The sequence below is a fragment of the Bombina bombina genome, chromosome 4 (assembly GCF_027579735.1).
Source record: "Bombina bombina isolate aBomBom1 chromosome 4, aBomBom1.pri, whole genome shotgun sequence".
In the NCBI taxonomy this organism is placed as follows: domain Eukaryota; kingdom Metazoa; phylum Chordata; class Amphibia; order Anura; family Bombinatoridae; genus Bombina; species Bombina bombina.
The window spans coordinates 877370858-877385395 of NC_069502.1; the positions used below are offsets into that span (position 1 = coordinate 877370858).

At 36.5% G+C, this 14538-nt stretch overlaps 1 protein-coding gene across 1 annotated transcript in view; it reads left to right on the forward strand.

Annotated features, from left to right (window-relative positions):
• The window catches only part of LOC128657402 (oocyte zinc finger protein XlCOF7.1-like), a 186845-nt gene that overhangs the window by 1942 nt on the left and 170365 nt on the right, over nucleotides 1–14538 (forward strand). The window contains exons 2-3 of the mRNA XM_053711739.1: nucleotides 15–74; nucleotides 250–397. Coding sequence (XP_053567714.1) covers nucleotides 15–74; nucleotides 250–397 — 208 coding nt within the window. The remainder of the gene's footprint in view (nucleotides 1–14; nucleotides 75–249; nucleotides 398–14538) is intronic.

Here is a 14538-nt window from a genome sequence, read left to right on the forward strand (position 1 = left end):
CATATATATTATAGGAATATGCCATTGTAAAGAAGAATTCTCTCCATAGCAGAATTAGCCAGCAGAGCAGAGAGGTAAGTACTGCTGGGGACATTTTACTCTTTAATGACCCATCTGAGCCTGTGTGAATTTCCTACCTTTTATCTGCGTCTCTGCATGTTCTTAGTAAGCTTATTCTGTCTCTGTCAGTAAAAGTGTGTGACACAACCAGTCCCTGTGTCAGCGCTGAATGAGTTGTGTGTGTTTCAGGTGCCTATAAAGTGTGATGATGTTGCAGTGTATTTCTCTATGGAGGAGTGGGAGTATATAGAGGGACACAAGGAGCTTTACAAGGACATCATGATGGAAACTCACCAAGCAATAAGGACTATAGAGATCCCAGGAAACGAGAACTCGGGTAACGTTGTGTAGTAATAAAATATCTCACTCAGGAAATGCCCATACACTGCAGAGGTGACCAACAGAGTGTAAATCTACATTGAATCTGTCATGTGTGAACTAATGAGCTGTCTGATTATAAACTAGTTATTTTTTTATCCAACATAAATATTAAAAATGTAAAAACTCATAAAATATATATATATTTTTAAAATGAATGTTAAATCAATTATATATTAATTAAAAAAACAAAAAAAAAATCCGTAATATTAGTGATATTTTAGATGGAGTTTTATTCTTGAAGTTGCGCTGTATCTTACTTTTTAGCCCCTTAGTGACCAGACCATTTTTCAATTTTCTTACCGTTAAGGACCAGGGCTGTTTTTACATTTCTGCGGTGTTTGTGTTTAGCTGTAATTTTCCTCTTACTCATTTACTGTACCCACACATATTATATACTGTTTTTCACGCCATTAAATGGACTTTCTAAAGATACCATTGTTTTCATCATATCATATATAATTTTCTATTAAAAAATTATAAAATATAATGAAAAAGATTAAAATAACACTTTAATATAATCACAAGAGTTATCCAGGAGCTAGCTGATCATTTTTTCTGTTTTTAACACACTAGGGGCATGAAAAAGGGGTGGAGGAATCTGCATGTTTATTAAACCTAACCTTAAACCTACAATAAGGGAAGATATTTATGATACAAGTGACAATGTAGAGACCCTGTGGTTTGAAATAAAAAGTGGGGGGAAAAATCCTAAAAAAATATTACTTGGAACATGCTACAAGCCCCCCAACATTAGTGATATGGAGGAAACGCACCTAATAATGAAAATAGGTAAGGCTGCTAATAACAGTGCTGTAATTATGGGAGATTTTAACTACCCTGATATAAACTGGGCCAATAAAACTAGTAATTCAGCTAAGGGAGATATATTTTAAAATGTTCTCAGGAATATCTTCTTGTTACAATTAATAGAGGAGCCAACTAGGAATAAAGCTATATTGGATTTAGTGCTATCATACAATACAGATAAAATATTAAACATAGAAGTCAAAGAACATTTGGGTAAGAGTGATCATAACATGGTCACATTTGAAATCTCTTTTCATATGCAGTATCTTAATGGTTTAACTAAGGCTTTTAATTTTAAGAAAGCAAAATTCAACGATTTAAGGAAATCATTAAATAACATAAACTGGGACAAAGTATTCTCTAATAAAAATACAGAGGATAAATGGATAACATATAAAACTTTTTTAAATAAATATACATATCAACATATACTATATGGTTATAAAAATAAATATAAAAAATCCAAGCCAATATGGCTAAATAAAATGTGTTAAAAGAAATTAGGAAAAAACATAGGGCATTTAAATTATTCAAAGAAAATAGCACAGACTCAACATACCAAATTTCTAAGGAATGCAACAAAGCATGCAAAAAGGCAATCAAATTAGCCAAAACGGAAAATGAAAGATTAATTGCAAAGGATTCTAAGTCTAACCCTAAAAGGTTCTTTAAGTACATAAATAGCGAAAAAAATCTAAGAAGGACAATATAGGTACATTAAAATACGTGGAGGGTAGCATGATTAACAGTGACGGGGAGATGGCTGAGGTACTAAACCAGTTCTTTTCTTCAGTATACACAAGGGAGGAACCAATGGAACAAACTAGAACATGCCAGCCCATACTATTAACTGGGTTATGTCTAGAGGATATCCAGAAATAAATGGATAATATTAAGGTAAATAAAACTCCAGGCCCATTTTGAATACACCCAAGGGTGTTACGGGAACTTAGCACTGTTATAGACAAACCTCTAATTTTTCAAGATTCATTATCCTCAGGTATAGTATCCCAGGATTGGCGTAAAGCTAATGTGGTGCCAATCTTCAGAAAGGGAAGCAGGGATGATCCAGGAAGCTATAGACCAGTTAGTCTGACATCAATAGTGGGGAAGATATTTAGTTGAAATATTTTTTATTGAGTACAATTCAAAATGAAGAAATAATGCAAACAATTCCAATAACCATGACATGATTCACCACCCCCACACTGGATAGCTTGGAACAAAAGTCTTTCTGTGATCTTATAGAGTCCCAAGTGCAGAGTAGGATCCTGTTGGTTTAGTCTCTTGTAACTCCTTTTTTCAAGTCTTTTTTTTTGTTAACCATCCATAACATTTTCCAAATAAAACCTGTTATAAGTGCAGAGTAAATGGATAAAATAAAAAAAAAACAATATTAAACAATATGGGTCACTGTGGTCACAACCCCCAATCCCAACATATACTGAATCTCACTTTTCCCTGTCCAATTGATTTTGCAGATACCACTTGAGCCCTGCACCTAGTTGTTATCGTACCTGGCCCCCTCCATCACCCAGTAAAACCAGATCTTACCAAATGTATCCATGGTATTTTGTAAATGAGCAGCTGTCTTATACATTGCATATGTGTTCTTAATTTTGAGAATAATCTCAGACCATTCCGGAACCCCTGTCTTCCAGTATTTGGCGATGGAAGTCCTAACAATAGTGAATATAATCCTAAAAAAATGTATTGATATATTTATTGTAAGTTTTGTTTCTAGCATTCAATAGAGCCTGTGATGCTGAAACTATAACTGGATCCCCCAACAGTCCTGACAAGAGATCTGACACCCACCTCCACACCATCTCTACCTTGGGGCACTCCCACCACATGTGTATATAGGTTCCCTTGACCTTACACCCTCTATAACATGCATTTGAGTTACCTGCCACAGTGTGTGCTGTCCTTTCAGGGGTCAAATACCATCGAAACACTGATTTAATGCTGTTTTCCCTCAAATCTGCGCTCAATAATCCCCTGTAAGCCTCACTTGTCAATGAGTCCCAATCTTCCGCCGATATGGCCAGCCCTAGATCTGTCTCCCACCTACTGATAATAGGTGGTTTGCTCTTGATTTTAGATGACTGGATGGCTAGATACATGCTGGAAATTGCTTGTTTGGGCCTAATCTTTGCACTACACTGCTTTTCAAGTGTTGTGGTCTGACTTTTAGTTCCTTTTAGTATGTAAGTATGGACCGCGGATAGTATCTGTAAGTATAAAAACCAATGTAATGGAATTAGATGTATCCTCTCCTGTAATTGGGTAAATGTAAGTGGGAGTCCTCTATGCAAGATGTCAGCTACCCTATATAAGCCCTTGTTTTCTCATTTATCCAGGAGAGCATGGCTATCTTTCGGGAGAATATATTTCAGTGGTCGTATGCCAGTGTACTCTGGGATCAATCTGTCAAGTATAGAGTTATGCCACTGCTGAAGTGTGAGCACAAGAGCTCGTGGTCTGTATACCTTCCCAGTCATACCTATATCCTTCCTTCAGAGGATATCCTCTTGGGAGGTGAATCCTTCCATAGAAGCTTCTAAGGTGGGCCATACTATATCGCAATTTCGTCTTCCTAAAATTGAATTCTGGGCCAGTCTGGAGGTTTGATAATAATCCCATAAATTGGGGAACCCCACTCCCCCTAACTGTCTATGTCGTGTGAGAATTTGGCTGGGTATTCTAGCATGCTTATTACCACGTAAGTAAGGAATGTGGCTTGCAAAGCCTCTAAGTCTTTTTTGTGTACTCTAATCGGTAACGTCCGAAAGAGGTACAGCAGTCTAGGTAGCAGATTCATCTTAATCGCAGATAGTTTCCCATACCACGAAAAGTTATAATGTTGCCATTTGGCAATCTCATTTTTCATAGTTTTAAAGAGTGCTAAATAATTGGCTTGGTAGAGTTTATCATAATCTTGCGTTAGTTTCACCCCCAAATATTGTATATGACTTTTCGCCCACCGAAAGTCAAAATTGGCTTCAATAAGTTTAGGTATATTAATGGGGAGGGCCTCGCATTTGTCTGCATTGATCTTGTATCCCGAGATAACTGAGAACTTGTGTAGAATGTTATATACTACAGGTAGGGAAATCAATGGCTTGGTCAGAGTTAACAGTACGTCATCTGCAAATAGTGTTATTTTATAGGATTTCCCTCCCAGTTCTAAGCCTTTAATGTCTACTTCTTTGCGGATAGTCTCAGCTAGTGGTTCTATGCATAAGGCAAAGAGCAAGGGTGACAATGGGCACCCCTGCCTGGTGCCGTTGAGAATATTGAAAGTGTGCGACTGATGTCCTATCGCCCTGACAAATGCCGTGGGGGAGGAGTACAGCGTTGTAATTGCAGATACAAAGGGTCCCTCAAATCCCACCTCCCTCAGCACCGTCAGCATATAGTTCCAATCAACCCGGTCGAATGCCTTCTCCGCGTCCAACGAGAGGAGCAGAGAAGGCACTCCATGTGCCCTAAGATAATCCAGCACCGACACCATCCTTCTTATATTGTCTGGGGCTTCCCTATCTTTAATAAAACCTACTTGGTCGGGGTGTATAATAGTAGGTAGAATCTGTTTTAGTCTGTTTGCTAGAATTTTTGTTACGATTTTAATGTCTTGGTTTATGAGGGAGATCGGTCTGTAACTTGAGCAATGTTTTGTATTTTCCCCCGGCTTTGGAATAACCACTATTTTGGCTTGGAGTAAGTCTTTGGGCAATGGCCTACCCTCTAATATATGGTTTGCAAATTTAGTGAGATGTGGAACAAGTGTGTCCGCAAACAGTTTATAATATTCCCCCGGTAGGCCATCAGGACCTGGTGCTTTCCCTGGTTTTAGGTCTTTTATAGCCTGAGAAACTTCCTTTGAGGTGATCATGGTATTTAACTGGTCTCTGTCTGAGTCTGTAATTTTCCTTAAGTTCGCCTTAGTTAGAAAGTCTGTGAGTAAGTCTTGAGTAGAGTGAGTGTGGTTAACCTTCCTACCATCATAAAGCTCCCCATAGTATGAAGCAAAAGCGTTAACAATTTCCTGTGGATGAGAAGTTTCCACCCCGTCTGCCTTATATAGTGCAGGTATGGATGTAGCCATATAACCATCTCTAATCTTTTTGGCTAAAAATTTATCAGGTTTGTTAGCATACAAGAAGTAATGAGTTTTCATTCTATGAGCATACTTCACTGACTGATCTTTGAGAATCATATCTAGTTGTTGTCTTTTTTGTTGTATCTGTTTCAAGATGGATGTTGCTGGTGTCAGTTTGTGTTGCTTCTCTAATGTCTCAATATCTTTAGTGAGGGTATTGAATGTGGAGTTTCTTTTTTTAATAAGTATCGATTTCTCTTTTATTAAGATACCTCTAAGCACCGTCTTATGAGCCGCCCATACCGACATTGGACATATAGTGGTACCCAGGTTAATATTCCAATATTCCCCCATGGCTTGAATTGTGTTAGCTTTTGTTTGCGGGTCCCGAAGGCACGCCGGGTCATAAGTCCAGGTCTGGGTCCTACCTCTATCTTTTATGCTTTTAAGTAGTATCTGTGTGATGGAGTGGTCTGACCAAGTGCAAACGTGAATGTTAGCTGACACTAATAGCGGGCATAGAAGCTGGCTGATCAGAATGTAGTCTAATTTGGAATAGCTATTGTGGGCAGCTGAAAAGTATGTGGTGTCAGTTGTGTTACCATATAGGTATTTCCATGTATCAATTAAAGTATGTGGGGAGAGAAGATTTAGAATAGTATTAGCTATTGTTCTCAGCCGGGTTTGTTTTTTAGAAAAGTGTTCATTTGTCCTGTATTTGAGTGCCTGTATGTCAATATTGAAGTCTCCGGCTAAAACTATCCGCATTTGCGACCAGTCTGTTAGCAGATGTGAAATTTCCCTGAAGAAAGTGTCTTGCCTTTCATTTGGGGCATAGACATTGCAAAATAGAACTTCCTCTCCCTGTATTTGACCTTGTACTATTAAGTATCTACCCTCCCTATCTGCAATTGTTTTAGAAGTGGGGAAGATATTTAAAGGGATCATAAGGGATTATATTGATGAGCATATTTGTGTAAACAAGATTGAGTTTAAATCTGCATGGTTTTATGAGAAATAGATCATGTCAAACTAATCTAATTTGATTCTACGAGGAAGTAAGTAAAAATATAGATAAAGGGGAATCAGTTGATGTGATATACTTAGATTTTGCAAAGGCATTTGATACAGTGCCAAAACAGAGAAAATAAGACAGACCCGGCCCGACTCAAGTGTAAAACATTTAATGGGTAAGCGTACAGTGTCGCACACACAGCTAAATGGCAATTTACAGGATTTAAAATAATAAAAGGCACGTCAGTGTAACTGCATGTATATATGCCATCCCAGATTAGCGGTTTCCAAAGTTCACCGGTTCTCAGTGTGTCCACCACCTCAGTTGATTAAATACCAAGTTTGAAGGTTAAGCCGCGATCAGTCTTTGTGGAGCCCAATGGGATAGTGCAGAGGCACAGCGTGGTACTTCTCTACACGCGTTTCGTCTGAAACCGATCAGACTTTTTCTAAAGAATGATTCACAGGTATCTAGCACAAAAGCTCCTAACCTGCTTATAAAAGAGGGCCAAGGTGCCGACTTCCTGTTTAAAACTAGCCAATGGAAAGTCTTAGAAAAGCAGCCATTGATAAGGATATATCAATGTAATACAAGTGTAATATAACATGACAACAAAGTAACTTAACAACATAATGGGTATACATTGTAACAAATTGCAAGGAAAGTAAAATAAATTATTGTTAAAAATGTTTAAAGGCATGACCGATGATGCCAATGTGTCCTATATAGCCTGACGAATACAAGAAAAAGTATTACAAGAAAAAGTGTATTACAGATATATACAGGAGTAGCGTTACAAACCTAATGGAATTTAAAATAAAATTAAAAACTGAGAGAATACAGAGAAAATAAATCTATATGGTAATAAGAATAGATATAACATCTAAGTCTGAGTTGATGGTTCCATCCTAAAGGAATGTTCAAATTGAAAATTAAAAATTAGAAATAAAAAATTGACTTAAACCCAATCTAAAACCCTGAGGTTTTTCAAATTTGCCTGAAAGAAATGAGTATAGATAGCGATATTTATATTCATAAGTATGATGAGGCAGATGCGCTAAATATGGTTTACACACGCTAACATATAACTGTAGCATTACTCTTATGCTGGCAGTATGCTAACGTTAAGCGTGATAAATCTATTAGTGGAAATTAGTTCCTAGGAAAAGAATATCGCAGAGGAATAGTACAAAATAAGGGCCTCCCTAGCTAGAACAATGTGTAGATGAATACAATGGTGCCCCCACTAGTTACATGAAAGCTTGTTAATCCAGTTCCATGTTAAGGCCTTGAGGATGCATAGAGCCTAGTGTATCAATCCAGTATGATTCTCTATGTCTTAAAGTGAGTAGAAATGGTGAAGAGAAAGACAGTGCCTCATAGTGCAAGTAGGTTCCAACAGTAAGGAGTCACAGTGAGAGAATAACAAGTGGTAATATACTCACAAAGATATTGGCACCTTTGTTGAAAGAGGTGCAAATGAGCAGACTGACGTTTGAATCAGCAGTCAGTACGCTGGAGCCAGATAGTATCCAGGTTCCCAGATGTGCCGCTGTGGACTCTCCTCCGTGAGTAGAGTCAGAATCCTCTGGTGTCGTGCTGTGTAGGGAAACAGCAAGCGGTTGATCTCTGCGTGTAGCAAACACTGGAAACAAATGTGTTTAAAAAAGCAGTCCTCCAAACAAACGAAGAAATGAAACTGTCTGCAAATGACAGATAAAACTTGGCAGGCAAGATAAAAAGCAAATGATGCTGTAGTAGAATAAGTTAAAAACACTTTATTGTGAGAGTTTAAGACGCGTTTCTCGGCCACAAGCTCCTGGCTGTTTCATCAGATAAAATATATTACACATGCGATTGCAAAGAACATTTAAAAAGCCTGCCAAGATGTTTGATTGGCCAATATCGAACCAATCCCAAAAAGGTATTGTTTGAAAAGTAACATTGTTTGGACACATAGTATATAGTTAACAATGTAAATAAATAACTGTGCCAACTAATGTGTCTGTATACATATAACAGAAAGTGTGCGATCCTAGATAGAATGCATTTGATCTGAAAAATAACAAATATATATAAATATATATAAAAAATAATAAATCTGGATATCGCCTACATACATACATATATCAAAAAATGTACGATCCTAACTAAAGTGCATTTGATCTGAAAGATGAATCCGAATTTCGCCTAAATGAATAATGAATTGAATTTAATTGGAAAAGATGATAATATAAAAAGGGTATTTTTCCTTCTAACCGATGGATTTCTGATTTATCTAGAAGTTAATTAAAAGCTGTGTGTGAGAGTATGCTGAGACTAGGGACGGAGGTACTAGACATATCAAAAGGACATTTCTTGTGTGTATCGTAAAACAGAATATCCAAGAGTACTCATATATGAGTAGCATTAGTAAACTACGAAGAGGTCTTTAGTAAGAAAATGTGACAGGGGACATGAAGAGACCACCACCCACTATCACATTGGTAATATGTGGATAGCAATGACAGCAGATTTACATGTACCACTATAAGAGTGTGTGGTATCTGATTATGGATCATAAGTGGTGACTACACTAGATACTTAATTTGAAAGGTGTAACCGGGGACAAAACGAGATACCGCCTTGTACTGAGACATTTGTAATGTGTGGATGGCGATATATGTGCGATATTTAAATGCCCCACTAGGTAAAGAATTTGATCTCTGAATGTGATTGCTGAAAATGTAAAAAGATATATGACGATTGTGTGTTCAGAATACATTTAGACAGTGTAAAAGAATATAAATAATAAAATGAGTGTGTGATGAAACGCATCTTTTGATACTGGAAAGAGAAAGTGAGTGATGATGTGTGTGTAAATACTAATAATATTATTAGAACTAAATGGGACGTGTGACAATTGAAAAATGGGGGGGGTTGTGATAAGGAATGTGAGATATTTTTTTTACTGAGAATCAGAAATGTGTAAAAGTAATAATTAGAAAAGAGGAAAAAAATGGGAAAAAAATGGAACTAGAAAGGGTGATATTGGGGTTGGATTAGTGGTGATTGGGTGATAGTGCTGATATTGGTAATCAACATTGACTGTTGGGACTGTAATGTATATCAAAAAGTGGAAAAACTAGAGAAAATGGATATTGGGTGTGTTTTAATTGAATGCTGCTAGATCTAAATTGGAGTTGAGACCGAATGGGTGTAGAGTTTTTAATTTGTGGATCCAAAAAGTTTCACGGATCCTTAGCGGAATGATTCTATTGTAATCTGTGGAAGGTGGAATATAATCAATAGGGTAAAATTTGAAAATATCAAAATTTCCCTTGTGCTTATTTAGACAATGTTCAAGGATGCTATGCTTAATCTTCTTTTTGGTGCAGTTTTTGCAGTTGCGCCAGTGTTCCCCCCAGCGTACCTTTGCTTTCTTGGAAGTGCGACCTACGTACTGGATCCCACAGCAGCACTCCAGAACATATACTACATAGACAGAATTGCAATTCATAAATCTACTGATAGGAAATACTTCTCCACTAAAAAAGGACTGAAAGGTCTTTTTCCCAGATGTTATAAATTTGCATGTGTTGCACTTCTTTTGTCCACATTTGTAGACCCCTATTCTATCCAAAAAAGAGGGAATGGTTTTCTGCTTTGTCGTCAGTTGTGAATTACATGACGTGTGTTTAACCTTTTTGCTCAGTGCCAATTTGCTCCTAAGTGTTGGTGCTCTGGTATATACAATCTTTGGATGATCTCCCACGAGAGTCTTCAAAATAGGGTCTCTCCTAATAATGTGCCTAATAATGGCTCCCTGTATCTGTGTGTAGTTGGAATTGTATTGGGTTATGAACAAGGGTTCTGAGGAATAATTTTCATCTTTATTTTTAATTGATTTATTTTTACTTAATAGTTTATCTCTATCTAGGTCTCTAACTTTGTTAAGACAGTTATCTAGGAGGTCAGTAGGATAACCCTTCTCGACAAATCTTTCATATATTATATGACTCTGTTGTTCAAACAGAGTCATATTTGAACAGTTACGTTTGATCCTTTCAAATTGACTGTATGGAATGTTGTGTAACCATTTCTTATGGTGATTGCTTGTGTATTCTAAATAGCTGTTGCTGTAGACTTTTTTAAAAAAGGTTTTAGAACTGAGATTGCCATCTTTATCCCAGCTCAAAGTGAGGTCTAAGAAGTCTATTGTTTCTAAATTGATGTTTGCTGTGAAAGTCAGGCCCATATCATTCTTATTCAGAGATTCTGTAAAAATGTGTGCTGATGTTAGGTCGCCCTTCCAAATAAAAATCAAATCGTGCAACACATGCAAAGTTATAACATCTGGGAAAAAGACCTTTCAGTCCTTTGTTAGTGGAGAAGTATTTCCTATCAGTAGATTTATGAATTGCAATTCTGTCTATGTAGTATATGTTCTGGAGTGCTGCTGTGGGATCCAGTACGTAGGTCGCACTTCCAGGAAAGCAAAGGTACGCTGGGGGGAACACTGGCGCAACTGCAAAAACTGCACCAAAAAGAAGATTAAGCATAGCATCCCTGAACACTGTCTAAATAAGCACAAGGGAAATTTTGATATTTTCAAATTTTACCCTATTGATTATATTCCACCTTCCACAGATTACAATAGAATCATTCAGCTAAGGATCTGTGAAACTTTTTGGATCCACAAATTAAAAACTCTACACCCATTCGGTCTCAACTCCAATTTAGATCTAGCAGCATTCAATTAACACACCCAATATCCATTTTCTCTAGTTTTCCCACTTTTTGATATACATTACAGTCCCAACAGTCAATGTTGATTACCAATATCAGCACTATCACCCAATCACCACTAATCCAACCCCAATATTACCCTTTCTAGTTCCATTTTTTTCCCCTTTTCTAATTATTACTTTTACACATTTCTGATTCTCAGTAAGAAAATATCTCACATTCCTTATCACAACCCCCCCCCCCCTTTTTTCAATTGTCACACGTCCCATTTAGTTCTAATAATATTAGTAGTATTTACACGCACATCATCACTCACTTTCTCTTTCTAGTATCAAAAGATGTTTCATCACACACTCATTTTATTATTTATATTCTTTTACACTGTCTAAATGTATTCTGAACACACAATCGTCGTATATCTTTTTACATTTTCAGCAATCACATTCAGAGATCAAATTCTTTACCTAGTGGGGCATTTAAATATTGCGCATATATCGCCATCCACACATTACAAATGTCTCAGTACAAGGCGGTATCTCGTTTTGTCCCCGGTTACACCTTTCAAATTAAGTATCTAGTGTAGTCACCACTTATGATCCATAATCAGATACCACACACTCTTATAGTGGTACATGTAAATCTGCTTTCATTGCTATCCACATATTACCAACGTGATAGTGGGTGGTGGTCTCTTCATGTCCCCTGTCACATTTTCTTACTAAAGACCTCTTCGTAGTTTACTAATGCTACTCATATATGAGTACTCTTGGATATTCTGTTTTACGATACACACAAGAAATGTCCTTTTGATATGTCTAGTACCTCCGTCCCTAGTCTCAGCATACTCTCACACACAGCTTTTAATTAACTTATAGATAAATCAGAAATCCATCGGTTAGAAGGAAAAATACCCTTTTTATATTATTATCTTTTCCAATTAAATTCAATTCATTATTCATTTAGGCGAAATTCGGATTCATCTTTCAGATCAAATGCACTTTAGTTAGGATCGTACATTTTTTGATATATGTATGTATGTAGACGATATCCAGATTTATTGTTTTTTATATATATTTATATATATATATTTGTTATTTTTCAGATCAAATGCATTCTATCTAGGATCGCACACTTTCTGTTATATGTATACAGACACATTAGTTGGCACAGTTATTTATTTACATTGTTAACTATATACTATGTGTCCAAACAATGTTACTTTTCAAACGATACCTTTTTGGGATTGGTTCGATATTGGCCAATCAAACATCTTGGCAGGCTTTTTAAATGTTCTTTGCAATCGCATGTGTAATATATTTTATCTGATGAAACGGCCAGGAGCTTGTGGCCGAGAAACGCGTCTTAAGCTCTCACAATAAAGTGTTTTTAACTTATTCTACTACAGCATCATTTGCTTTTTATCTTGCCTGCCAAGTTCTATCTGTCATTTGCAGACAGTTTCATTTCTTCGTTTGTTTGGAGGACTGCTTTTTTAAACACATTTGTTTCCAGTGTTTGCTACACGCAGAGATCAACCGCTTGCTGTTTCCCTACACAGCACGACACCAGAGGATTCTGACTCTACTCACGGAGGAGAGTCCACAGCGGCACATCTGGGAACCTGGATACTATCCGGCTCCAGCGTACTGACTGCTGATTCAAACGTCAGTCTGCTCATTTGCACCTCTTTCAACAAAGGTGCCAATATCTTTGTGAGTATATTACCACTTGTTATTCTCTCACTGTGACTCCTTACTGTTGGAACCTACTTGCACTATGAGGCGCTGTCTTTCTCTTCACCATTTCTAGATACTGTGTTTTGATCAGACATATCAAAGACCAGCCGCCTGCTGCATTGTGAATTTTCCGGCTCCAATACTCCAATTGTGATAAGGATTTCCAACCTCGCTTCAGAGACACTGATATCTTTAGGCTTCACTCTTCAGCACCTTATTTTTGGGACTCTTATCACGATAAGCAAATTTTCTCTTAACAATTGTTATATTACAAGTATATTTATTTTTATGGTTATTCCAGTTTTTTGAGTTTCATACACGTTCTTCACTGGTATTTTTACTGCATATTATTATATACCACTTATTATCACTGCACCAGCAAGAGTTTTTTACACCATTTGGTTACATTATTCTTTCTCAACCAATATGAGAACCTGATTTACCTTCACATCACACATTATTCATAACATACATCTCCCACCATTTGCTTTATCCAGCATAGAGTGAAAATTTAAATTGTCCCATAACATATATTTATTTATTTTTTCTCGATTTTTTTTTTTTTTTTTATATTTTTTCATACACATTTATTTTACACCATAACCGCACCAGGCGCACGCTATTACCATTTTTGCTATTTGGTATTTTTTCACTTAAAGTGAGTAACCTGTTGGAATATTTGTTATTGGGAATCCAATCGATGATTTTTATGTTTAAACTGTTGGGATTCATATGATGAGGAATCCGAAAATGTTCAGGGACACTATGTGTTCTAAGGCCTGCCTTGATGTTATTGACATGTTCATTGAATCTTGTTCGTTTATTCCTTTTGGTAATTGCAACTGGAGCTCAGATAATAAACTACTTATGTAGTGCTGCAGTTTCATTTGTATTTCAACTTAAAATCCTTTGGTTGAAACTAGAAAAAGTGTCCCCTGTATTAACGGAACTGCACATCCCACATTTCTTGACTCCACATCTATAGGTACCTGGTTTTTGTGTGAGCCATGTAGTAACGTTTTTATCTTCTAAGGTCTTACAAAGTTTTGTGGGTGCTAATATATTTTTTAGGTCCCTATTTTTCTCATCTAATGATTCCCCTAGAATGGAATCTGCTTTTAAGATTCCCCAATGTTTCTTTAAAATATTTTGTATGTCCTTGCTGCCTTGATTATTAGTGGTGATAAACCTGATACGTTATTCCTGTTTTTGTCTGGATTCTGATTTTTAGGTATCAAAAGGGTCTCCCTTTTCATGTTATCAACTCGTTTCTTTGCTGTTAAGATGATACTTTGGTCATAGCCATTTTCAATAAATCTAATAGTTTTTGTTTCGTTCAAATAATCGGTTTCTTTTGTGCAATTCCTCTTTATTCTCTGATACTGTCCTAGAGGGATATTTGATTTCCACCTTGATAGATGGCCACTCTTAGCACTTAAACGTTTTTATCAGTAGGCTTGCGATAGTTTGCTACTGCTACTTTCCTATTGTCATCTACAAAAAGTAGAAGATCTAAGAATTCGACTTGCTTTTTATCGATTTTGGAAACAAATTTGAGGTTATAAATATTATTATTATTATTTTTATTATTATTATTATTATTGATATGTTTGATGAATTCCCCAGTTTCTGGCTCTGAGCCTTTCCATATAATGACAATATCGTCTATATATCGGTAATACCGAATAAGATTATTTTTATAGTAG